Source organism: Neolamprologus brichardi, chromosome 5 (genome assembly GCF_056152115.1).
Source record: "Neolamprologus brichardi isolate AB-2024 chromosome 5, ASM5615211v1, whole genome shotgun sequence".
In the NCBI taxonomy this organism is placed as follows: domain Eukaryota; kingdom Metazoa; phylum Chordata; class Actinopteri; order Cichliformes; family Cichlidae; genus Neolamprologus; species Neolamprologus brichardi.
This window is the reverse complement of record NC_142108.1, coordinates 11376176-11401452: the sequence shown is the minus strand read 5'-3', so window position 1 is coordinate 11401452 and position 25277 is coordinate 11376176. Positions and strand designations below refer to the sequence as shown.

Genomic DNA, 25277 nt, shown 5'->3' with positions numbered 1-25277 from the left:
AGCTTCCCTGAGGAAAGACTTATGAGTATTTTGGATTTAAATTATTACTTTTCCCCTTCATCTTAAAGTTTGGGCTTTTTATAAATCAGGGAGAGCCTACAAAGTGCTGAGAGCATCAGAGAGAAGCATCAAAGCAGCTATCAACCTGAGAGGATCACTGAGTCAGCACTCTGTTTGCATGAAAAAACATCATTTACTTTTAACTATCTAAAATGCCAAGCTGGGTAACAAACTGAAGTGTCATACTCCTTTTACTAATAATTATTATTTATTTGCTTCTTTAATACTGGGAAAACATTCAACTGACTTATACTTGGTATTTAACTCTGATGCTTCGTTAGTGTCACAGCTTGGGTGACCAGGTGTCCTTTTTATGTGGGAATGAATGCACTGCATTTTTATCCCTTGTTACACAATTTGACTGATTTTGTAGGCCAGGCAATTTTTTAAATCCTGACTTTTGCACTGTGGATATGATGGGAATGCTTTGCTGTTGTACTTAGTAGCAGGTTAGCCTGTCTAATGCCATATTCATTAGGGAAAGTCACTACAAAGTCACAAGCTTTGGAGATTTTGTTAAATGTGATGGAAACTACCAGAAAGAAAATGAAGCGGGGATTATATTTTGGAAAATAAGAGTTTTTGTCTTTTTAAATACCATTGTTTTTCAGTTTTGCACTGGCAGTAAATATGGCGTGAAGTAACATAGTGTGGCTCAGAGAATCTGGATTTGGATGTGGCCAATCTGTGGATATGAATTGCATGGTAATTTTGGGCTGTTGATGATTTCTTTAAATGGTTCTTTTTCCAGGGTGGAATGACTGTACAGAATAAATCTTTAATTAATTTAAAAAACAAGTGTTGATTTGAATTTATCTTGGATTTTCTGTAATCAATACAGGGTCTAAAAGTCTAAAAGAATACATAGGGTTCATATATAAATATATATATATATAAATCAAATATATACATACATACATACAATTCTCATCTGTGATCATGATTTATGATAAGATCAGTACTCAGAACAATGGAATAAGAACAGAGTGAAGATCTAAGAAAGAGAACTGTAGATTTACACAAGTTGGAAAGGTCTCTTGTAGCTTTTTCTGAACTATAAAGATTAAGTTAAATAGTTGGATCTAAATCATTTGCAGTCAATGACTACCTGAACTCTAGAATTCTTGAACGTCACCAAATGTGTCTGCTTTTACTGCAGCCACCTTCATTTGCTGCTTTTCTGTGGGTTTCTCTGACTTCGGTTTTGTATTTAATAAGTGAAATTCATGCTCTGTTTGGTTGAGACCAGGTAACTGACTTGGCCATTGAAGAATATCACAATTAGCCTTGAAAAGCTCTTAGGTTCCTTTTGCAAGTTGTTTCGGCTCATTATCCCTTTGCACTGTGAAGAACTGTGATCAGTTTTGCAGCATTCATCTGCATCGGAGTGGAGAGCCCTGCATTTCAGAAGTCATCCTGCTACTTCTTTCAGCATCTACATCATAGGGGTCTTGGACTATCGATTACACTGGCATCCTTTAACCTTAAATGCAGGTGTGCAGCAGATCCTTGTTCTGTTAAAACGTCTCTGTCATTGTTGTACCGTGTATCTGCGGAGTGACTGTTTGGAGGGCAAAAGTCAGATCACTCTTCACATGCACAGCCTAATCTATGTGGCTTTGTTTGTGTTTAGGCGTTTTGTCTTTAAGATAAAGCAGATTTTTTCTGAGAGAGTGTTGCTGAGTCTGAAGTGCACTGGGATCTTGGAGTTTCTCTGAAAAGCCCAGCAGGCTTTCAACCCGTCACACACCAGATGACAGACAAGCTCTGCTCTACTTGTGCTATGCTGCCATCCAATGGTGACATGCTTAAAAATGAAAAAAAAAAAAAACAAGGCAAAAGCTCACCCAATGAATGAATTCTGTTACAGCTTTGAAAAATAGTAGGCTTTATTTTCTAATGGTGGTATTTACAGGTGGCGTGGCCTGCTATCTTGATACATGTGGTCAAAAAAAAAAAAACCCCAGAAAAACATATTTCAGGCAGACGAAGTGTAACCAAATTTACTACTGACATCGGGATATGGACAAAATAAATATCCTATTTAAATCAATGCAGTTGTTTAAAAATGATAAAATATGAGGCTTCGGCATTGCCCTTCAGCATCCAGTGAGTAAACATATGCACTTTCCTGCATACATGTGACACCCCCCCCGCTCCTAAATTACTCTAACAGGCTTCTGGTGCTGCTTATAAAACAATCATTACAGAATCACAGAATAACATGAAATCTTGATTTAGCACACAAAGAGTAAAATAACACATTAGAAAAATCACTACATTTAAAACAAGCGGCTGAAATCAAACATGACTGATGTCTGATATTGTTTGGGTGCCAGAGGCAGAGCAACTGTGGATACAGCTTGCGTGTCTGACTTTTCAAATGCTTCACATTGGAAGCATTTTGTCATAAAAGTCCTCACACTAAAGAAATAGTTTAGTGGTTTGTTAGTCAATAAATGGTGACTTATATGCCACCATTACATGTTTTGGGTTTCTTTTTTTTAAAAATTGTGATAATTTGTCGGGCTGTGAATCAAGGCGCACTGTAAACACAACCTCAGCAACGGTAATTTAGCAAACTGAGCAGAATGTATCAAACTGATTCCAAACGATCTCTTGATAACATTGTCGGCTCTTGATATGAAAGCTGTAGCCACTGTGGCTCAAGTGATCTATGAAATTATCGATGACACATTTGGATACTAATACAATAAGCTCTCCATAAATAATACAAACAACCTTAAATTCTGACAAATAATATTCTCTTTTACATCAATATACAAACAATATAAGAAAAGATCATAAATATACGGCGCAAACTGGCGCCCCAAACATTCCATAAACATTAATAGTACTGTTTCATAAATGCAATATGATTAAATTACATTGTCGGCTGACGTTGTGATGGAAAAACATTAAAATTTGAATAAACTAGTACGCCAAAAACTCTGGCTTTAACATGCTGTGGTGAAACTGCAAAGATCGGTGGCTGTTCGCTGAAACATTCATGTGAAACAACACAAGTTGGAGAAGACGGAAGAAGCTTACTAAAGTAATAAATGAAAATGAACACGTGGGAAATGCTCTTCTTGGGGGGGGGGGGGGTTGCCATGTGTAAAACTCAATCATTAAGAAATATGAAGCCTTGAATTTTCCATACTGGGCTGAATATTTTACATATTTTGGCGTATCCTATACATATTCTAAATAAATTACACACAGTATCGGTTTATATGCCATTCTAGAACAAACTGTCAATGTGGGCGGCTGACGAGCCTCTTGGTTAATTCAGAGTACTACACGTGTTGTAGCCGTTTTTCCCAGAAAGATTTATGTACAAATACTGTTTCTGTAGTATCTACATAGTTCTATGTACTCGTAGAAATAACAGAATTTAAAATGTGCCAAAAGATACACTTCACACTCAGCATGGTTTAAAACTTTCCAGAATTTTTGTCCTACAGCATTATTTTCAGCCATATTTTTTTTAATAAAATACATAAAGAAGTTCAGTTATTACAATTTGCCTGGAGATACAGACATGTAATGTTTTCTTTTTATTTATTTTTTGCTGTGTATGTAGAATAAGGGACAGAATATAAAGAATATACGTCTGAGATAAAAAAAAAAATTACTAATGCATAAGGAGAGTTAAAGTCTACCTCAGCACGGTGGGATTCATGTTAAGAAAAACAAAACAGAGCAGGGGACGGTATGAACACGATGTCAAGTTTTTTGTTTTCGTTTCCCTGATAGCGCAACGTCCCCCCCACATATGAATGACAGCAGGCACTTGAATGTCATCGCTGTGCGCGTGTACGAGGAAAGTGGCGGATAGTCACATGAGACCGATAGTCTTTAGAGAGTGTTTCTTGGAAAACAAATTGTGGAAGAGAGCCGCTTCCTCCTCAAGATTCCATGTCGTCTTCGTCGAAAGATGGTGGCACGAAGCTGATGACCTCGTCGTAGGTTAAGGCTGAGAACAGATAATTGAAATTACTTTCCAACGTACAGAATAAATAACCTTTAAAATCGATTTGGTTTTCTAACAACTCACCTTTCCATTCCTCAATTTCCAGCTCACGGCTTTCAAAGCTCTGGTCGTAAGGCTCTGCTTCAGGCTCGTCATCTGGATCATGATACTGGGCAAAGTAAGGGTGGGCCAGAGCCTCAGATGCTGTGATCCGCTTGTCTGTATCAAGCACCAACATTTTCTCCAGCAAATCCACCGCTAAAAGAAAGAAAGGAGACAAAGGTGAGTATGAGAAAAACTACAGGTCAGAGCAAAAAGGTCCAGAACGCTAACTTTTCTGTCAATATATGTACTGTGACCACAGTCGATGCTCATATTAACTATGGGCAGCCTTTCGAATAATGGCATCAACTTCTGTTTGTGTAAGAAAAAAGGTCAGCCTATACTAAACACTTTGATTCCAGTGATCCCAGCTCCATTAAAATGCTGTGCTGGGACCTTAAGAGAGCTTCTATAAACTACTGAATCATGAGGTGTGCTTAGTTTTTCACAGCACTGCACAGAGTCTTGTGAAAACCTTCTTTTTCACATGACTGTATGCAGTGAAGACTTTGAAGAAACTGTGTGTGACAACGACAACTGATCCTTGTCATTGTCACTAGTCGGTACCAGATGTACAGGTCGTTTAATCCAATTGTTTTACATTTTAATTGATACCCAATGCCAATAAAGTCTTTTGTCCTAATGTTATGCAGCCATCTTCCACCAGATGGAGCATGGTTGCTGAGAAACGCCATAAATCTATTAATCTGGGCCCGATTTTGGGGGTTAACGCTTTTACTGTTAGTTCTTTTAAAGGAGAAAAAAATGACATCATGCATACAAACGGGGGAAATAAGCTTTCCCTGATGGGTGGATGGGCTTTTGATAGGGTGAGGAGTTCAGTCATTCATGATGTCGACTCCTGGGTAAAGGGTTCCAACTGGGCATGTTCTACCGAGAGGAGACCCAGAGGAGACCCGGGACCCAGTGGAGATAGTACGGCCTGGGAATGCATCAATTTTTCCCTGGACAAGCTGGAGGACTTTTTTTTTTTTTTTTTAAAGTGGTTGTCATGAATTTTTTTATCTGCGTGCGTCATTCATAATGCAGCTTTGCAGAGTTTTTGACATTAAACAGTTTCCAAAACTTGATACCAGAGTCTATTAGTTTAAGAGTAGTTGGTTAGTCTAATTTTTTTTCCTCGTTTAGTCAACTAGAAAATCAGTCACCAGGAACATCCCCAGTCTAAAAGCATTTTATCTAAAGTGTTTATACAAATACTGCGTGCTGTAAAATGCATCACGTCAGTGACGGAATAATCCTACAATGACATCCCCTAGATTATCTGCTGAAAAGCTCTTTATGACTCGAGGTGACAACAGTTAATGTAGCTTGTTCACGTTACATAACTTGACATTGGTTACCTGAAATAATTTCCTGATGTGGTACGAGATGCACATGAGAAAGCACCCTTCACTAATCCAACTCGGCTGTCACCTGTATCCATTCTGTGTGTTTTTTTTTAACTTGATTGATTTAACATGCATAGCAATCAGGGTTTTTCCTGGCGTGGAGCTGGTCTTTGTGCAGTAACTACACATACAAGCATAAATGCTTCATGTAAAGCAGAGCAAATGAGACACTGTTATTTCATGCCAGTGCTAATTGTTTTTCCTTTTGCACTAGCTAAAGCTAAAAAAAAAAACCCCACTGTGATAAAAAAAAATCTTGCCAAAACAAATACAGATGAAACCGCCCCCCCCCCCATTATTATAACTAACACCACTAGAGGGAGCCAGTGAGCCAATAGCAGCCTAACCCAATGGTGTCATTCTGAAAGAGGAACTTACCAAGAGGGTTGGCACCAATAAACACGTCAGCAAAGTTTCTCTTTGGCATCTGGGGAAGTGAGTTGATATAGTTCCTCGCCTGTGAGAAAACAGAAACAAAGAAGTGTACTGTAAAAGCAAACTGCAGAAGATTTCCAAGTAATAAGGCAGCTTTTAAACTGCAAAAACATGAAATATTTCAATAGAACTACAATGCTAAACTGAATTTGCCTGTTGCAAGACAAACTGTACATCCTCCCATTAAGCCATGTTCCAAGCATTTTAACTAACACCCAAATCACATGCATTACATAAACACTGTGGTATTATTTTCATAGTCAAATAGGATAGATGATCAGAACACGCTGGCTGCACTGGCAGAGCACTCTCATAAGCCTTGCTGTGACAAGCATGACAAGTCAAAGAGGAAAAAGGGAATGTGTGGCGTGAGAGCAGAGGACAGTATGCAGAAAGGAACTGGTAGGATATATTTTAAACTTCAAGTCTAGCTGCATTTATCTCTAAACAGTAATGTAGCTATCAGCTGACGGATGACTGCAGCATGGCCCTGATTCCGGCTGTGGGGAAGAGATGGGGCATGTGGGAAGACGAAGGGAACTTGTCTCACCTCGTGGCTGGGCATCCTGCTTATTAGGGAGGCTGGGGGCGTCCCTGTCAGGCGCATTATCTGCTGCAGCTGGTTTATATCTAAACCTTCTGAGTCAAGGGGTATCATAACATGGAGGTCAGCACATCAAAGAGCAGGTGTAGTTAGGAAGGTGGATGTATAGAAAGGATAGGGACTGGGGTGGGAACACACACGGGGTGAGGATGAGGAGGATGTGAAAGAAAGGAAGACAGTTTCTAAACTTTAATATAAAGAAAACCTTCATTGTCTGCAACCTATATTCAGATAATCACGAACACTGTGGCCCAGTTTGGCACTAACGTTTTTGTTACTGTCACACAAAAGTTATCAGCGGGGCTCTGAAAAAAGTCATAGTACATGCTGGAAAGAAGCAGAAATCAAAGCACTGTGCTCAAATGGGATAAAAGCAGAGTGTTAAGAGAAAAACAGGTGCAGCTAAGAGGTAGTAGCATTGACACCAGGTCGTAAAATAAAGAGTCAGGGCAACACAAAAGCAACAGGGAGGATGGGCAATGCAAAAGAAAAGGAAAAAACAAATAAATAAAACAAAACTGGATGGGATGGCACTCACAGACTCTGAAGAGATTTTCATCAAGAGCTCGGGCCCTGGCGTTCCGACGAGCATCATTATAAGCTTCAACTGATCAATATCTACCACACTGACATGAAGGAAAACAGAAAGGATGGAGGACGTAACGGGGACAGAGGGGTGAGAGGTACAACTGTCGATGCTGTCGCCTGTAACTGATAAAGGTCCACTTATTCAAAATAAAAGATATCAAGCATCAACTAAAAATCATACAACGTCACACTGATGCATAAATATTCACAGATGAGTTGAATAGTACTATAGCACTTACTGTGACTGTGTGAAGTATTAAAGCACTTAAAAATGACTGAATGTAGATGCAAGAGAAAATATCAAAGCAAATTATAAATGAAAGACCAGAAGCAATCAGAGTTGGAGGTGACATTGGTGGAGCTAAAAGGCTACAGTGCTGTAGTTTCTGTGCCTGCTGTGGTGAAATGGAAAAGCAAAACTTCTGCTTCACCCATCACAAACAAAACAGAAAGTCTGGCTGGAATTTTCATCCCTCAGACTCATGTGAGTTGAACATGGACGTTTTCAAAAGCTGCTTTTATTCTGGGCATGATTATGAATCTTTCATAAATGTAATTCCTGTTGTTTTCTACCTGAATTCTTGTTAAGTGTCTAAAGAAGTCCTTGTTTTTCTTTCTCATCTGTCTGCTGGGTCAGGGATGAGATACTACTCTAGGTGGAGGAGCTCAAGTATCTTGAGGATCTTGTTCACGATTGAGGGAAGACTGGAGGGTGAGATTGACATACGGACTGGAGCAGTGTCTCTAGTGATACGGATGCATCGACCTGTTGTGGTGAAGAGAAGGCTCATAATAAAAGCTAAACTGTCGTTTTATTGATTAACCAAAGGGTGGCTGGCTCTCCCTTAGAGACAGGGTGAGGAGCGGGGCCATTTAAGAGGCTCGGAGTAGAGACGCTGCTCCTTCACATCGAAAGGAGGCAGTTTGGTGATTCGCACATCTGACTAGAATGCCTCCTAAATCCTTCCTAGGCATACCCTGTGACTTTGTATCCCCCCCAGATGAGCTGAAAGAAATGGCTGCGGTAAGGGAAGTTTGGGTATCTCCGCTCAGACTGCTGACCTCATGACCCGAACCCAGACAGGCGGTAGAAAATGGATAGATGAATATGCATAATTAGGTGTGCAACTAGTGATTATAACTCACCGTGTAAATCTTATAAACAGTGATAAAACCATCACAGACTATTGAATCTACAAAAAATTGAGAATCTGGAATAGAGTGTTTATAATTCTTAGTACAGACAAGCTGAAACTATAAAATAATTGTCCACAAAGTTTCAGATAATCATTTGATCCATCAACAAAAATAAATGAACTAATTACTGCGTCTACACTCTGGAAAAATGTCACCAGAAAGCATGCCAAGAATTCTCTAAATCACCTCTAACGAGCAGTTTGAAGCGATTTGCTCATGCTACTGTTGACACACTACTACCTAGTGCCCAAAATATGAACCACATATAGTTGTAGTATGTCTACTATTTAACATCTTTAATCCCAGTGCTATGGGAGTGCACCTGTACTTACACTGTACAAAGGCTAATGAGATGCATTGTATCCACAATCCCTCCCATTCTACTCATGTGCAGAGATCAGCTTCCATTCAGACAAGTAAAAGGAGACAGACCAGAAAGACTGCTTGCTGTATATTCAAACAAGCACTGTGGGTTCTTAGCTCCACTACATCACAAAGCAGTTTCGACACATTCAAGCACACATACCCCTGCAAGGCATGCAGCGAAGAAGGTGTAGATCAGCTGATTGATTAGTTAGAGCAGAAATTATGAACACGTTATGAAACAGATTTTGATCTTTAACAAAACCACCAACTTGGTGGCGTATGCTACCTTCTATATTTAAAGGTGTGTGTGTGCGCGCGCTAATTTACAGGGTTTTCCGGTATGTTTTTATATCAAATCACATGACAGCTCTGCTGGTGTGTAAGGGTTTTGTGGGAGGGAAACAGGAAGGTAGTGTATTGTGGAAAAGCAGTGGAGATAAAAGTGGGCAGCACTGAGTCATAGACCACAGGGCACTATTAACTCCATATGAGAGTGTGTGTGTGCATATCATGCACATACACACACACTTTCCTGGCTATTCTGGCATGTAGCTCACTAAATTCAATACTCAGCAATGCTTTTAAGTCAGCCTGAAAAAGGTAAAAATGATTTTTTTGTCTGTGCTTGCAACAGTGCTGCAGCAATAGATTCTGTGAGAGCCTGGCAGTGAGTGCACTGGACAACAATTCTTATATAACTAGTTTAATACATATTTGTAAACCGTGTGCATATAAGCAGATTGAACTCAACCAGTACCTCCTCCTAATCTAACACAGACCTGCAGGCTGGCTACAATCTGACATTTATTTTAGCAGCAGAGGTGGAAGGATACGGTCTGTGCCAGGGAAGAGCGTCCGTCCTGTAAGTAGTTCAGCCATGATGCAGCCCACCGACCAGATATCCACTATTAAATAAAAAGAAATCATTTCAAACATGCCTCTCAACAAATCCTTTAGATATGACACAAATCCAAGCTTTTCAGCATAATGCAGAATAACACAGCTGTACGTGCAAGCTGCACATGCATATGCAAATGCAACGATGTAATGGTATCATCCTGTAATCTTCACTACTTGCGGTGAATTCAATGAAGTCTGCCTTGTTCTTTTCAGATTTAAACGCTGCTTCCTGATGAGAGCTGAGACTGCAGTTTTGTGACAGCATCTTGACAATTTGTGAAACTGTGAACGAACTGTGCTGCATTACGTTGTGTTACATGGGCAACGTTTAATTCAATAACTCTCAATGTTAAATAGGAAGAGAATTTCTTTACCACATAATGACAACAAATTCTATTTTTTTTTTTCACAAACCAAACTTTTCAAAGCTGCTGGGGAAGGCACAGCTCAAAGGCACAGCTAAACAGCTTGCAGTTTAAGTCCACATTCGTTTATTTGCCCATTTACACCAACACCACTTAATGCTTTGTAAAGAAAGTGTGAAGCAGAACTAAATGGCCACTCAACAAGGCAAACGTCTGTTTTGGATGATTTAGGCTGATGAAAAGGCCTCTAAACATCATGTTGAATAAACAAGAAAATTGAAAAGCTGTCCTAGTTTCTCTAAAGTTGTCTTCTTATTTATAGAGAAGAAAAAACTTAGTCTCCTTGTATGATCACTGCACACATTAAACACCCCCCCCCCCCCCCCCCCCACACACACACACACATTATTGTAAACGCATGACTCTTGACTTGTAACAGATGTCCAAAAAGCTATTTCAACACAGTTTTATGAAACTGCACTCAAAACATGATTGAATGTCAGTGTGCGTACCGGTCATGTTGTAGTGCATCCAGTTGAGCATGATCTCCGGGGCGCGGTACCACCGTGTGGCTACGTATCCTGTCATTTCATCATCCGTGTGTCGTGCCAAACCAAAATCCAGGATCTGAGTGATGCAACAATGCGTAGGCGACATAAAGACAACCAAATGAGACATGACTGAGCACCTTTAGCTCTACAGCAAGTTATATCGCATATGGTGAAGCTTGGATCTGAAACAATCAGTCTCCTCACCTTAAGCTCACAGTCTTCATTCACAGCCAGATTACTGGGCTTCAAATCCTGAGGAGAGAGGGGAAAAAAAGTCCAGATGAGAATTTAGAAACAACAGGGAGACATCCTGCTGGTATTGCTACACATGTCATCATATTGCAAACATTTGTGTATGTTTTTTGTTTTTGCACTCATTCCTTCAATTATATTTTTATTCCACAATCAGAAACATAAAACATTCCAAACCAAATTTTTATTTTATTGTCGTGTTAATCTGATTACTTCAAGCTCTAGTGTATAGATTTAATAAAACAGCATCCAAAGCTAAAAGCTAAAGTGCCATTAATTGTTCTGTTCAGTTTAACCAGCATTGGACTGTTTTTCTTTGCAGACACTGACACATTCAGTGAGGCCATCACTTACTCTGTGGATGATATCTGCAGAGTGGATGTACTGTAGGGGGAAAAGAAAAGAAAAATATTTAAATGCAAATGCATCCATCCATATGAAAAGCATGCAGTCACAAAAACACCTCACTTACATTAGTGTGTATTAGCTTATGTCATTTTAAATGTACACCAGCTGAACTCCCAAGCGATAACACGAGCAGAACATCAACATAACTAGTGTACATTTCTTTAAATAGTAATCATTCAGAAATACCACTAACATCTTCCTTCGTAGCCAATCATCTGCCTCAGCCTCCTCTTCTGTCCATAAATTTTCTCTGAGGTCCATATTCAGCATTCTTCACCCAGTGTATCCACTTTCCCTCCTCTGCACATGCTCAGACCATCTTAGCCTTGCCTGTCTAGCTTTGTCTCCAAACTTGAAACTGTCCTTGTGATATGGTCATTATCTCCATCCTGGTCACTCTCAGTTAAAATCATAACATCTACAGCTCGGCCTCTCGTCTTTTCGTCAGTGCCACCGTCTAAAAACTGTACAGCAGGTCTTACTACCAGTTTAGAAACCTTCCCTTTCACTCTTGCTGCTATCCTTCTGTCACAGATGACCCATGACACACGTCTCCGCCCACTCCACCCTGCCTGCACTCTCTTCTTTGCCTCTCTTGTGCACTGTCTGTTGCATTAGATTGTTGGCCCCAGGTATTTGAATCTGTCCACCTTCACTAACTCTACTGCCTCTACACATCTTCACTATTGCACCTGTCTCTCCCTCACTGACACACACATTTATTCTGTCTTATTTCTACTGAGTTTCATGCCTCTTCTCCAGAGCATACCTCCACCTCTCCATGTTTACTACAGACTACAGTATCATCTGCAAACATCACAGTCAGCGGACACCCCTACTGCACACCTCATCTGCCAATCTGCCCATCACCACTGCAAACACGAAGCAGATCCCTGATCCCCATCTTGAACACTTCTGCCACTCGTACTGCACACCTCACCACTGTCCTCATACATGTTGTGCACCATCCTGACTTCCTCATGCAGTACCACAGTTCCTCTCTTAGCACCCTATCATATGCTTTGTCTAGATCCACAAATATAAGCCAAAGTTTCAAAACCGTTCTCTCCTCTGAAATGTAACTACACCAACACAATCACAGCAACTCTGACATATCTGCTTGTTCTCAACAAGTGGCGTAAACAAGTGATTGACAAAGATAACACTTTCATGGAACAACAAAATCAAGTGTGTAATAGGCTGTAATCATGCCAGTATTTTACTAGCTGTAGCTGTATCCAGTTAACTTTTTACAGTCTGTGTTAAGACTCAATTGGGCAGCATTTGCTCTTTCCTGCATTGCAACAATCTGCAAAAGAGGAACTGTTGCATTTTATCCATTCACTTTCAGTTGCCACTGTTTGCAGAAAATTTAAAAAAAACAAATCAAAAACAAAAAACAGTCACAAGAGTGGCACAGAAACCTCACTGCCAACTAGAATTCAGCTGGTCTAAACGCAGAACAATGCAAATGCATCTGTGGTCTAGTGAGCTAGCTTTGTCTGGTTCCACGAGGCACCGCTTTTGCACAGATTGAATGCAAGTCAACTTTTAGGAGTGGCCAGTTTTGAGTTGAAAATGAAGGCCTCACTGACCTTTAAGCCTCTGAGGATCTGGTATATGAGGAACTGGACGTGGTCATCCGTGAGCTTCTGACACTTCACGATGTTGTTGAGGTCTGCCCCCATTAGGTGTGTCACCAAGTACCTGCAAATCAAACAGCCAATCACATGTAATCTTGTAAAGCAGGAAAGTCTCTCTTTGATTTCTGCTGCAGCTTTATTTAGTTTAAACTTTAAAGATTAAATTTTTGCAGATTAGCATGTCTGTGTAAAGTGCAGCTAATGGTGTTTCTGATAAAAATCATTCATCATTTTCTATATGAATTTTTTCTAACTTAAAAGTTGGCAAGATTAAAGTGATGATAACAGAAAAACAACACAACAGAAAAAAAAACACTCAACAGCTAAATATTTAAACAGAAAATAAACCACTTGAATGAGGCCAGCAGTGATTGTAGTATATATATGACCTCTTTAATCACACAGCACTAGTCCAAGGTCGTTGTCAAAGAACGAGGTGTTCGTTAATGGTCATGTGAAAAGATAAGCACCACGTCTTTGGCTAAACTTCACCTCGTGTATGAGATCGCGTTGAGGTTCATCTCACATTTCCACAAATGTGCAACATGCTGATGACGTTACACCATGCAGAGAATTCAAGGACGCTGATTGACTATTCTGCACACATACACTGCCAGATGGCTGTTACCATGGAGACTAGCTGTGATGTTCCTTAGGAGCACGTGTTCACCCCACATTCACCTTGGTACCACTCGCCACATGCTGCTCTCTCATGAAGTTAAGGATCCTCGTGCATCTCTAACTAGTTTTGGCTATCGAGGTAATCTTGCGATTAGCTGCTGGCACGAACGCTTTCATTGTGTAAAAAGTGAAGCTTATAGACGCTAAGACAGAAAGCAAGAAAATAAACAAACTGAAAGAGTAAGAAGGAGAAAAGCAGAGAGCAAAAAAGAAAGAAAGAGTGACTTACACATCGTTAAATTCCTCTAAGCTTGTCGCTGGTGTGAAAACATCTAAAAGGCCAATCACCTGTAGGAAAAACCGAGAGGTCAGAGGTTAGAGACAGTTAGCAACTGGTTGGTGTGTGAAGTTTAATTTAGTTAAATAAGCAAACACCCCACCCTGAATCACCATCTTATTATAAGAGAGGTTTAAGCACTGTAGTGATCTCAGCACCTAGGCTGTCAACGCCATTTTGCCTGACAAAAAAACAAAATAACAGATCATGTTATCCCAGCTGATCACAGTAACTGGGGTCCCAGCCAGGAGACTGGCCAAGAGGAGGTAGGGCCTGGCACAGGGCCTTGGCTGTGCTCTCCGTAAATAGGCCACAGCCCACTGGAGGGGCTGTAGGGGTCCAGTGCAATGTGGATTGCAAATAGGGATGGAAATTGAGAACGGTTCTTGTAGAGAACCGGTTCCAAGTAGTCAAGATCCTTGGAATCGTGTGTCTGCTTGCATATTATCGGTTCTTGCACTCTCACTATGATCAGCCGATTTGTGTGGAGGAAAATTTTGGCGTTGTCTACAGTTTGGACATGGACATTACTTTTATTTTTATTGCACAAAAGGATAAGAGCGCGTTGGGAAAGTGGAGACTGCTCCAGGGCATAAACAACTGCATTATACTGCTAACAAAACTTTGGCTCTTCGCAAGCACCTACACAGACAGTATGCTAACGCTAAGCTAGCCAAAAACCCGGAGTGATTTTAAAGCTGAGTAAATGTTGACCCCAGCCAGCACCGTGATAAAGTGAGCCGTCACTTGTGGTGAAGCCGATGCTGAATTCAACAGGTAACAAACCAATGAGCAGCCAGACAGCAGCCTCCTTTTCTACCTGTTTGTGTTTCTAAAGTAGAATCGCTTTAAAGTCTCTTTGTGCTGGTTTTCATCTTAGTTTTGTGTTCATACCTAAATACTAAAGGGAAAGATCACGTGTCCTCATTAGAATAGCTAGCCTGCAGGTTTATACTGTTAAATTATAATTATGTATCAGTGTGTTTCAGTTCATTTTACAGAGTAAAATGAAAGTAACGTAATGAGTAGTATAACGAATGTCTTTCTCCTGGTATTAACGTATTGCATTACTTTTAAGAAAAGTCTTCTGTGTGATATGTGTAAAAGCTGTTTTTTACTTTACTTTTTTTGATGAATGACGCAACACTGATCAGAACAAAGAGGGGAAATACCTCTAAGATCCATGTAATAATTTGCATGAATGTAATGTCTTTGATATGCTGCTTGGAGATGGTGGTGCCTCTCAAAGTGAAGCCAATGAGAATCGATAAGAAATCAAATTGCTAAATTCTTATCAATTCCAATCCCCAATAGGAAACAATGCATATTGCACAGTACAGCAATAATAATAATTAAAAAACAAAAAAAAACAACAATAATAAGCAAAGAATTTGTTGCTGATTTATGTTAAATTTAGTGTTAGCGCTAGGTGCTGTGCTTAAGTTACCTTGTCTCTTCAAAGGAAGTAGTGAACATTATTTGGTTGATGCATTATTTAGGATAGTCCACCAAGCTGACAGGACAGGCACCTTTCAGGTAGTTAAAGTTGCATGCAACCGGTTACGCTGGTTCCAACAATGCAAAGTTATTTATGATGGCTTATAAATGCTGGATGCATTATTCCTTTTTTTCCTCTAGCAATACAAAAGCTTTTAGAGATGGGGTGTGTTCTGGAGTCTTTAACCTAGAATACACTTCATTTGCAAGGTCCTTCTCCCCTTTCCACAGTCTCTTGCACAATAAGTTTGTGATTGCATGAAAAAAACAAAAACAACGCAATGTGTGAAAGTGACTAAATATGGATGCATACAATCACTACAGTTGAATATCTGCAGCTTCACGGTGCATCAAAATAAACTAAAGAAAGAAAAAACAGAAAGTCTTCTCATTTATGTGTCTTTCAGCAGTACGTGTATTGTACACACACTTCAGGCATGCATATACATATGCATGCAGACATACTGGCAGAGAGCAGCCCTGAGTGCTACCCCCACCCCCTGGAGTCAGGGGAACTGAGGTAGATAGGTATTGTAAAAATACTGGAGCGGCCCACCCACACAAGACCTAAATCTGCAGCTGATTGGTGGGCCACGGCCACAACAAACAGCTGATTGGTCCACTCAGGCTTTCCAAACTCAAAACTCGGGGAGTCTCCTGGCAACAGCATGAGCAAAACACAGAATCCCTCCCTATGTAAGCCACAGATATGTATTAAAGCACAGATGATTTATGAACAGAAAACCACCGCAACTTGATGTTTTTTTTCTTCTTCCTGTTAGTACAACAAAAAACCTGGCAGCAGTATGTTCACGCCGAGATAAGTGAGATTCTTTATCAGAATGACATTTCTACGCGACGTTACCATCTTGCCTTCAACACAGCGATGCAGGCACTGACTCTGTATAATCCTCCATAATCCGTATTCCACGTAAAACCTGTTTTTCAAATGCACTGGTGTGTTTTTCCCCACAGTGCCAGTGCACAGCGCAACACTAATTCCAAAACTGCTCGAGTTGTAACAGAAGTGAAATCAGGGCTTGTGCAAAAAACAGGATCTAAGAAAGAATTTAAAAAAAAATACAGTAATGTGTGAATGCTGAGCCAAGCGCGCTCGGACTGAACCACAGCAAATTCTGGCATGGGCGATGATGTTTCATATGAAACTTTTTTCACAACATAAGGAGACCTGGATTTTTTGATCTGGCGTGTTCTTGTGTACATTTCTTCCAGGTGACCTTTCATCTAAATACATGTAAGGCAAGCTAAAAGGTGCGGTTCTTTCTCACATTTCCATAAGATTTGAATAACTTCTGCACAGCAGCTTCTAATCAGAGCAAACAGGCACACTCTGAGTAGCAACAATCCCAAATCAGATCTTCCATTTAATGACTTCATAGCTGTCATTTGTTAGAAAGACAACCCAACGTGTGTTGTGATAGCTTCTAGAATTGCTCAACACTTATTGCATGAATTCTGTGAGCGTCTGCAATGAGTTCTTAAAGCTAATTAAACAGTGCAAGAATACAGCTAATATTACATTAAACCGTAACTTTACAAGATGGGCTTTCATTTAACTGTGAGATTTGTTGTACTGTTGTTAGGGGGTTTTCCCCTTTAAGACTTTCCATGCTTCTTACAGCTAAAGTTTCTTTTTTTTTCCTCTGTGAGCGTGCCTTCTGAAAATTTTCACTTCACAGCTGCTGCTGGCAGATGATATCTCATAAAGTCCACTTGCATATATTGGGGCAATCTAAATATTTCTACCTATGGCTAGTGGCAAATCGCTTCTCACACTGTACACTTCCCTCTTTTCTAGAAATATTTAAACTTATGTACAACATTCACCAGGTGGATTTGTTTCCACGCAGCACTGAAAAAAGCCTTCATCTGCACGCCAGCTTGAGAAATAATTGCTCACATTTCAAAACACATAAAGATCCTGTCTCTCTGGTCAAAAGTGTAACCCCGGATGAAGCAACAGCACAGAAACCAGGAACAATGTTTGCGTTTTGTATGCGGGCAAGTGTCTGCATGTGCAGTATCTACACACACACACCAAAGCAGTGATTATAGGCGGGAAACTCACACCAAAGGCAAAAAAGTTGAGATACTTAGCATGATTTTTTTTTAAGTTGCAGCTACAAAATAAGATTAAAAAAAAGACACCACAGTAGGTGATGGGGCTGCAGATATAAACCCGTTTGGTGACTCATACCTCACCAAGCAACATCAAGCAATAGGCGTTAGACGCTAGCAGGGGAAAACCTCCGTTGTGATGTCCTGTTAGCATACACAGTTATTGCCTGAGGACAGTGTACCTGTGCCTGCTCATGCTGACACATGAAAATACCAGAAGGACTAACACTGGGGTTTAAACATGACAGTTAAACTCTTGTTTTTTGAAAGGTTTTGTAGTCAGTTCCAGGTAGTTGACATGCAGATGCTGTGATGTTAAACTGAGAGTACCTATCCTTTCTTTGTAGGTGGCTCAAAGTCAAAACAATGCAGACGCTAGCAGAAATATCCTACCACATAGACTTATCACCTTATCACTATGTTATAGATGTGTCTTTACATGCTTTCCTTTTTTGAATTCCTGCACGAGCTACATGTTTTTTCAACTCTTTCATCGTCATTTTTCAGCAAGTTAACCCCTCAAGCGCCATCAATCCAGCCTGATCAATCCATCAGGCTTGTTACATCCACCAACTCAAAGATATGGTCTGATCCTTTTGTAAACCTCGTGTGCTTTTCCATCTCCACTTGCATGCCACAATTCCTTTAGACGTTAAATGCACAATAAATGTTGTGTAAATACTGAAAAAGAGGCGAGCAATCACTGCCACTTGCTGAGAGGTGGAGGTGATGTTGCCCCAGTTGTAGGTGACTTACATTTTCGTGCTTCATGTGTTTGAGCAGTCGCAGCTCTCTGTAGGTTCTCTTTGCATGGATGATGGACTGGAAAGGTCTGGACAACTTCTTCACGGCTACCTTCAGGTTCGTCTTCACATCAAACGCCGAGCTGAAAGAAAGGTAACGTGTGAAACAGGTGGGCTCTTAACAGAAAAAAGAAAATGCATCGCTACCAACAGCTGTCAGATAAAAAAAACCAAACATTTCTCAAACTGACAATGAGATTCTTCATTAGACTGCGTAGGTGTCTAACACTGTAAACAAAGCAAATACTTACATAACACCGAGCGCTTGGTTTCAGTTCTTATTACACTCTACAGTCTAAAGTTGAATAGGGAACACGATTGAACCTGTTCTCGAATATCAGCTGCATGGTGGGCAACGACACAGCAGTGTGAAAATACAGCAGCTAATTACTGAAAAACAATCAACTGCACAACATGCTGGTTGATGATCAGCAGTCTCCAGATAGAGTAAAACATTCATCTATTATAGAGCTGCTGTAAACTGTTGTTTACATGCTACAGAGTGTTGTAACATTAATGTAACCCAGCTGACTGTCTGACTTTGCACAAGATGTCCACAACCACTTGTGACTGACCACTGAAAGTCTGTTATTGCAGCTCTATTTGGAGAATTGGTTCTTTTTTTCCCAGTCATTCAAGAAAAGCACGGCTGACGTCTTTTTGAAGGCCCAATCTGTCAAAACATTATTAGTAGTATTTTTATCACAGGAAGACAGCAAAACAGATCATTTTATGTAACAGGAACAAAACACACACAAAAAAAACACATAAGAAAAAGGTCTTGTAATTAAGTGTGTGGCCTCAATTTCCTCTTTTGTCTACACAACTGTCAACATTCAACAGCTGATTAATTCAAAACGGTTCAATGTGCTGGATATCTCATTTAACTCGAGCAAACTCAAAATTAGCAACTGCCTGGTAAATGTGATGGAGATGTCACAGATCTTTATTTTTCTTAAATTCTGGTAATGGTTAATGTAGACGCCAAAAAGCATAGACACGAAAAAGATGAGTGAAATGAACGTGTTTTACTTATTTACAATAACAAATAATTGAGCACTGGTTGACTCTTAAGATTATTAGACAGACAATATGAAAGAGAAGCTTGACATTGCTGTATTTCCTTTATCTGTGAGGGAAGGCAACCTACTTACAATTAACCACATTCCTTCCAGGTCAGTCAGATACGGTACATTGTGCATAGATGATTGCAACATCTTTAAATCTGTGCTCCCATATGTGTGTTCGTTGTTGTTCTTGTTGTTATTTTTACACCACAGACCAACTAAAACAAAAAGCAGGAACTGCATGGAGTGACACAAGGAAACCACCAGAACTAGACTAGCGTGCTAGTTTTTCTGTTGCCTTTCAGTTTAAAAGGATATGGGAGTCAGTTTCTCTTGAAATGCTTTGCTCGAACTGTCGACCTTTTAACTGCACATGCCTATGGCTGAGAGTGCAACGCCACGCACAGGAGAAGTGTTAAAACTGATTCTGTGTGAGTGACAAAGCTATGACCCAGAGTGCAACACATCCATAATAAGAACATTAAGATAAGCACTGTGTTTTTTCCAGTAAGGCTGAGATAATCTCCCACACCCAATGTACTCCATGTCAGAGGCTTGCAGAACAACTTTAATGTGTCAGCAGTGAGGGAAAACCCATAGTCAGTAAACAGTGTACCAATCCTAAATGGCAAAACAAAGGCACACGCGCTCAAACTGCTGCTAATCTGTAGGGCAAACAAGATGGGTCTAAGCATACACTATCCAATTAGTCAGCAGTAAATGGAACTGCCATAAGAAATGGCCATAAAGCGTAGACTAAAAAAGGAGCAACGGCTTCACGGGGAAGTAGAGAGGCAGCACGCTGACTAACAGAAGGCCAGAGTGAGCAAACAGGCAAATATGTGCTGTAGATGAGTCGTCGAGATGTCTGTAGTAAGTGTCTTATAATCGTAAGACGTGCACATGCATCGAGAAAGCTGGAACACTGCATTTGTGCACTCTTTATCTGAGCACATAATGTATACATTGGATTTCATGTCAGAGCATGACGGGGTTTGTGTACGCCATCAACGTGATCGGCACCGCCAAATCTTAGCGCACGCAGTATCATTTTAAGTAACGAGCCATAACGTATGCTCTGTTCATTATTGGTGAAATAATTGACACGGATTAAACTCAGAAGTATAGCAACACGTTACAATGTTTACTTTCTGTGTTGCATTAACACTTTGAGCCACATACTTCACCTTAGCGCAGGTCAAACGAGAAATGGTCAAACGAGAAATGGAAGTACCACCTCTTTCTGAAAAACAAAAAAGAACCTCATCTAACCTGTATGTTTGTTAGGAACAACAATGCATCATAATCCTCAGTATACAGTCACGAAAGGAAGCAACCGTAAGACGACCAAGTCATGCAGGACACCGTGTCCTGAAAAGCCAGTAAAACAATAGGTGAGAAGCAGAGTGAGTTCTGATGACTGCATTTCAGAGCAGCAACGCAATCAACGCCACACTCCCAATCATCATTGTCATCATCAAGCTTTCCTGTAGCTGGGGACGAATCATCAGTTCATGATGAGTGCATTGTGGTGCAGGAAGTGTTTTAATATGTGCACACAATGACATAAGGCACAGCAGTGCTTGCGATAAGGCTTAATTTCCTCTGGGCCACTCAAACATCAATGTTAGACATTAAATGATATAATAAATATGGAAAGTGGGGTGACTTAATGATCTGGTGACGTTACACCATGCTTATCGTGTTTACTTGATCTTTGAAATAATCTCATTAGAGCCATATTCCAGCTAATAATAGCAATCATCATCGTTTAATTGATTTATCAATGGCGTTATTAACACAAACCTGCTCAGTTAACAGACCTACAGATGGGGTCGGGGTTTGACTCACCTATGTCTACTCTATCACCTAGTCACACTCACAAATCAAGGTAATTTTAGAAGTTGGAAAACTTAAGTATGTTTTTAAAATCTAAAGAAATTGACTAGCAAGTGTTACCTACAGAGATTTGGCACAACAGGACATTCAGACCATGATTTTGCTTGCTAAAGCTGTCGGAGGGAAAAAAAAACAAAAACTGCAAAAACTCGTATTTGTGTTTTAGGGATTCAAACTCTAATCCATAACTTTATACCAAAATGAGGGGGTTTACTTTTCTGACATCACTGATGCATTTGGTCATAGACCTCACATGACCAGCTGCTAAAACCAAAGTCACAAAATTGGTGCTTTTGGGCATAAGCTGAAAAATCATTGCACTTTTCTCTGAGGTGACAACCCAAGGAGCCAGCCACAGTATGGAATATGATGAGCCTTGTGCAATTCTTTCTTCATCAGCGAAATATGAAACGCTAAATGCTGTCTGACAATGTAAAAAAACAAACAAACAAAAACAGGAGCACATAAAGCCATCATTCCAAGTAAAGAAGTTCTGAAGCTGTAACTTGCAGCTTAATAAATATAAACAGAATCATTTAGGTCGAATTTCAACTTCATGAATAAGAAATGTGTGTAAGCAGAGCCAGAGTTTACCCTGCATTATCAGCTGGAGCTGTGCCGAGTAAACTTTAGGTTCCAAATTTGCCAAAAACAGTTTAGGCCTGTCAATAACGAGTGTTAATCTCAGCATGCTTTGAAAGAGTGACCATGAAAACGGGAATCTGCGGATCTGAGAGTATGTCTTTGCACAACACTGACATTACAACATACATATGTAAAATAATTAAAAAGCTTTGTGATACTGAGCAGCATGCTCTTTACTGGCCTGTCTTTTCTTTTTATCTATGGCTAAGAATATTTCTGCCCTGTGTTAAAGTACCTACACACACCCTTAGCTGGGAAGCCCACAAATAAAAGTACAAGGACACATTGAAATCCCAGCCAGCAGCTATTACTCCACACCAGCCGTGGCTATCCATTCAAGTCTGTCATTCAAAAAACAGTACAGCCAAGATATAAGTAGATATCAGTAGTGTTATTATCTTTGGTGTATGCGAGTGCAAAGTTGATCAGGCAATTCAAATGAAAAATCCACAGTTAATGCCTGTTGGGCTGTTTTACTGAGTGGAGAACTCAAGCAACATTATGGTGGAGACAACAAAGACTTGGCCCGCTGAGTGCCTGGGAGCATGTGCCCAGCTAACCAACAGCCGTGACATGTTGGTGGAGGAGCTATGAGGTTATTTATATTTTTCCAGATACCATCTGAAGGGCTTTAGAGGCACACTGCTCTCTGGACCACTGTAGTTGCAGATTTTTTATTCTTTTTTGTTTTGGGGAAGTTGCATTACGCAAAAGGTTTTCCACAAGAAAAGCTGACAGCTCCTTACAGAAAAAAAGCAAAAAAAAAAGCAAAAAAAAAAAAAAAACCCACAGGAATTTTCAAAAACTAGTTGCTTATGGCAGTGCTCACATTTTGCCTTGGAAGTGGTGCATAATAATGCAGAATAAGCCTCATTCAATGGTCATCTATGAACATATGCCTTGCATTTGGCTTTGGCACTGGTGCTTCCAAACCCAGTTATTGTCTTAAGGACAAAATGAGGTCATCCACCATCCACCGCTAAAAAAAACAACCTTTACAGTCAACAGCTGAAGAGATGAAAGTGCGGCCAAAATGAGTTGTAAAGTTGTAATTACGACCCGCTGCTGTCCATGACTTTGTACTGACTAGAAGGCGTCAGGGCTGATGCCACTACCTAACCTCGGGACCGTGAGTCATGCGTGTACCACAGCGGGCGAAAGGATGACATCATTCTAGAGTCGTCGACGTCGTCGGATGGGCTCCTGTAGAAAGCGCTCACTGTGCATGAGGGGGGCCTACTTTCCGAAAACCACGTGACGTTCTGGTACTCTGCAGGCTGCACCCAACTAGAAATGCATAATATATGCAATGTGCGGATGTGTAAAGTGCCAGGCGGCACATACAGCTACACGGCAATTATTTCAAGTGGAAAACGCGTGCTTCGTGACGTCCTGGTTAACCCTTAAACTGTGTAATTGTTACAGATGTGATCTGATAAGGAAGAACCTCCCCCCCACCACCACCACCACCACCTTTTTTTCATTTTCTCTCTTTTTTTTTTAAACCAGATGATGCAAGCATAGACATGCCGCACATGTAGCCTTCTGTTGATAAAAGATTTGTTTTTTTCAAAGCAGCAGTTAAACTTCGCCCTGGGGCCATCACTGTGCTTACCGTACGCTACAAGTTACACCAGGCTGTTCAGGCGACACGAGAAAGTAAAGCAACAAAGTCAGAAAAAAAAAACGTGCACAAATCACAAACAATCCCCACCCGCCGAAAAAATGCGAGCTACTGTGGGGAGTGTGCACGGCTGAGCTACCGCGGCCCGAGTATTAGGACGTAAACAAAGGACACAAGTTATATCCCCGTGTCTTCCACGGACACCCTGCGCAGGCTGGTTAAGCAGCCCGGCGACAGATAGCTCTCACGGGCCACTGTAGTTGGTGGGAAGTCGTTTGGTCGTTGTGCAATCGCGCTGTGTGTGTGTGCACTAGCTCTCTCGCTCGCTTCTGCTGTGCAACAACAACTTACCACACGGATCCGTAAGCACCGGAACCGACAGGAGATAAGTTCTGGTAGCGCTCCGGGACTTCCCACACGGTTTTGTTGAGCTCCTGTCGGTAAAACGTGGGTCTCTCCTTCTGCGACATTCCTGCGGATTCACCAGCCCCGCAGTGAGAAAACAAGCCAGCGGAAACTTCTGCCCTCTCCTCTCCTCCCTGTGCGGCACGACGTGCGGTAGTGATGCTGCTCTGCAATAAAACTCTACACGGAGCCGACCCCGAACAAAGCAAAGAAAACCCAAAACAAAACAAAAAACTCCAGCCGCCTTGTCGTGCAAATTTCGGTGCAGTTGCGCAGGTAAAATCCCACTTCTCCGTGCACACCGGGAGGGCCGTCTGAAGATAACTTCCCCTACGAAGCTCTTTGGGGTCAGGAAGCTCAGTCTGGCTTTCGCTGGATTTTTCGCCCTGTCCCCGCTTTGCTGGGCGCGCGGAAACGTGTACGCGTACGTCTCTTCGCTCCTACGTCAGCCAGTGCGCGCTCACGTAGCGATAAATTTATCTCGCGAGAAATTAGCCGCTATTGGGAAACTAGGGGATATCCCATCCCCACCGTGTACAGGAGCGGGAATCTCCCCCTCCCGTTATGTTAATTGCCACACGTTTCTCGTCTTTAAATGTTTACGTCAGGCAGTGGAACATACAAGTATGAAAATAGTCATCAGATGAGCAAATGAGCTCCGTTTTAACCATCTGCAATAGAGAGATCCTGCTTTAAGTTAAAAACAATAGGAATATCTGATAATATACATGAGCAATATAACACTCACAGGGGACATCTTTAACCGAGTAGTACCGTTTCCCTGCTACATAGCTCATTTACACTGTGGTACGTTAATAATACTTTATTAGTGTGGTATTAATGCCAGACCATCACTTAATTATAGAGTCCTGACTGGTTAAACAAGCACAGCAGTTAGGCCCTTTATATAATGCCCCCAAGCAAAACCTGGCTTGCTCTCACTAGCTGCATACCTGGTTGCAAATGAACCTTGACACCACCTGTATGTCAATAAGGTGTGACAGCTGCTTGAATTTAATTACACTGGAAAGTCCAAGATTGTTTATTAGCAAATTTGGCATTTCTAAATGTTCACATGTCACTAAAGGTCTATCACTCATAACAAGAAAAGCAGACACACAAATAATAACATGAATGATGGTCAACTTCTGTTTTAGTGCCCTTTTAACGAACACGCTGACTCACAATCACACTGTCATAACTCAGAATAGACCACGCCAGGATTGGAAATACAAATTCCACCTGTGCTTTCCTTCCTGTCACAGTAAATGTATCAGACAACTCTCAAAGGACTCCATGTCCCTCAAAGTACAGAAAGTAAGGCATATTCTTACAGATAATAACTTATCTTCTGAAGGTTGCCTTTAATAACAGAGAATGT

General features: G+C 40.8%; 1 protein-coding gene across 2 annotated transcripts; it reads right to left on the bottom strand.

Annotated features, from left to right (window-relative positions):
* Positions 1–1931: 1931 nt before the first annotated feature.
* mapk14b (mitogen-activated protein kinase 14b) lies at positions 1932–24309 on the bottom strand. Of its 2 annotated transcripts, none has more exons than XM_006784447.3 (12): positions 23843–24309; positions 18210–18339; positions 13770–13828; positions 12812–12923; positions 11163–11192; positions 10761–10808; positions 10518–10632; positions 9574–9645; positions 7128–7207; positions 5929–6007; positions 4121–4294; positions 1932–4039 (listed from the first exon to the last, which is right to left on the bottom strand). In XM_006784447.3, the coding sequence occupies exons 1-12, from the start codon at positions 23959–23961 to the stop codon at positions 3972–3974; spliced, it is 1086 nt and encodes a 361-aa protein (XP_006784510.1). In that variant the 5' UTR covers positions 23962–24309; the 3' UTR covers positions 1932–3971. The 2 variants fall into 2 exon arrangements, with proteins under 2 accessions (XP_006784510.1, XP_006784509.1); XM_006784446.3 differs by lacking the exon at positions 7128–7207 and adding an exon at positions 6536–6615.
* Positions 24310–25277: the final 968 nt, after the last annotated feature.

What these genes read in the sequence shown, in the direction of transcription:
- mapk14b (XM_006784447.3), bottom strand. Translation starts at nt 23,961, where the DNA reads ATGTCGCAGAAGGAGAGACCCACGTTTTACCGACAGGAGCTCAACAAA. An exon ending in GGTGCTTACGGATCCGTGTG is followed by an intron (nt 18,340 to 23,842) that starts GTAAGTTGTTGT and finishes CCTTTCTTTCAG; the next exon opens with CTCGGCGTTTGATGTGAAGA. An exon ending in TGAAAATCTCTTCAGAGTCT is followed by an intron (nt 6,008 to 7,127) that starts GTGAGTGCCATC and finishes GTTTTCTCACAG; the next exon opens with GCGAGGAACTATATCAACTC.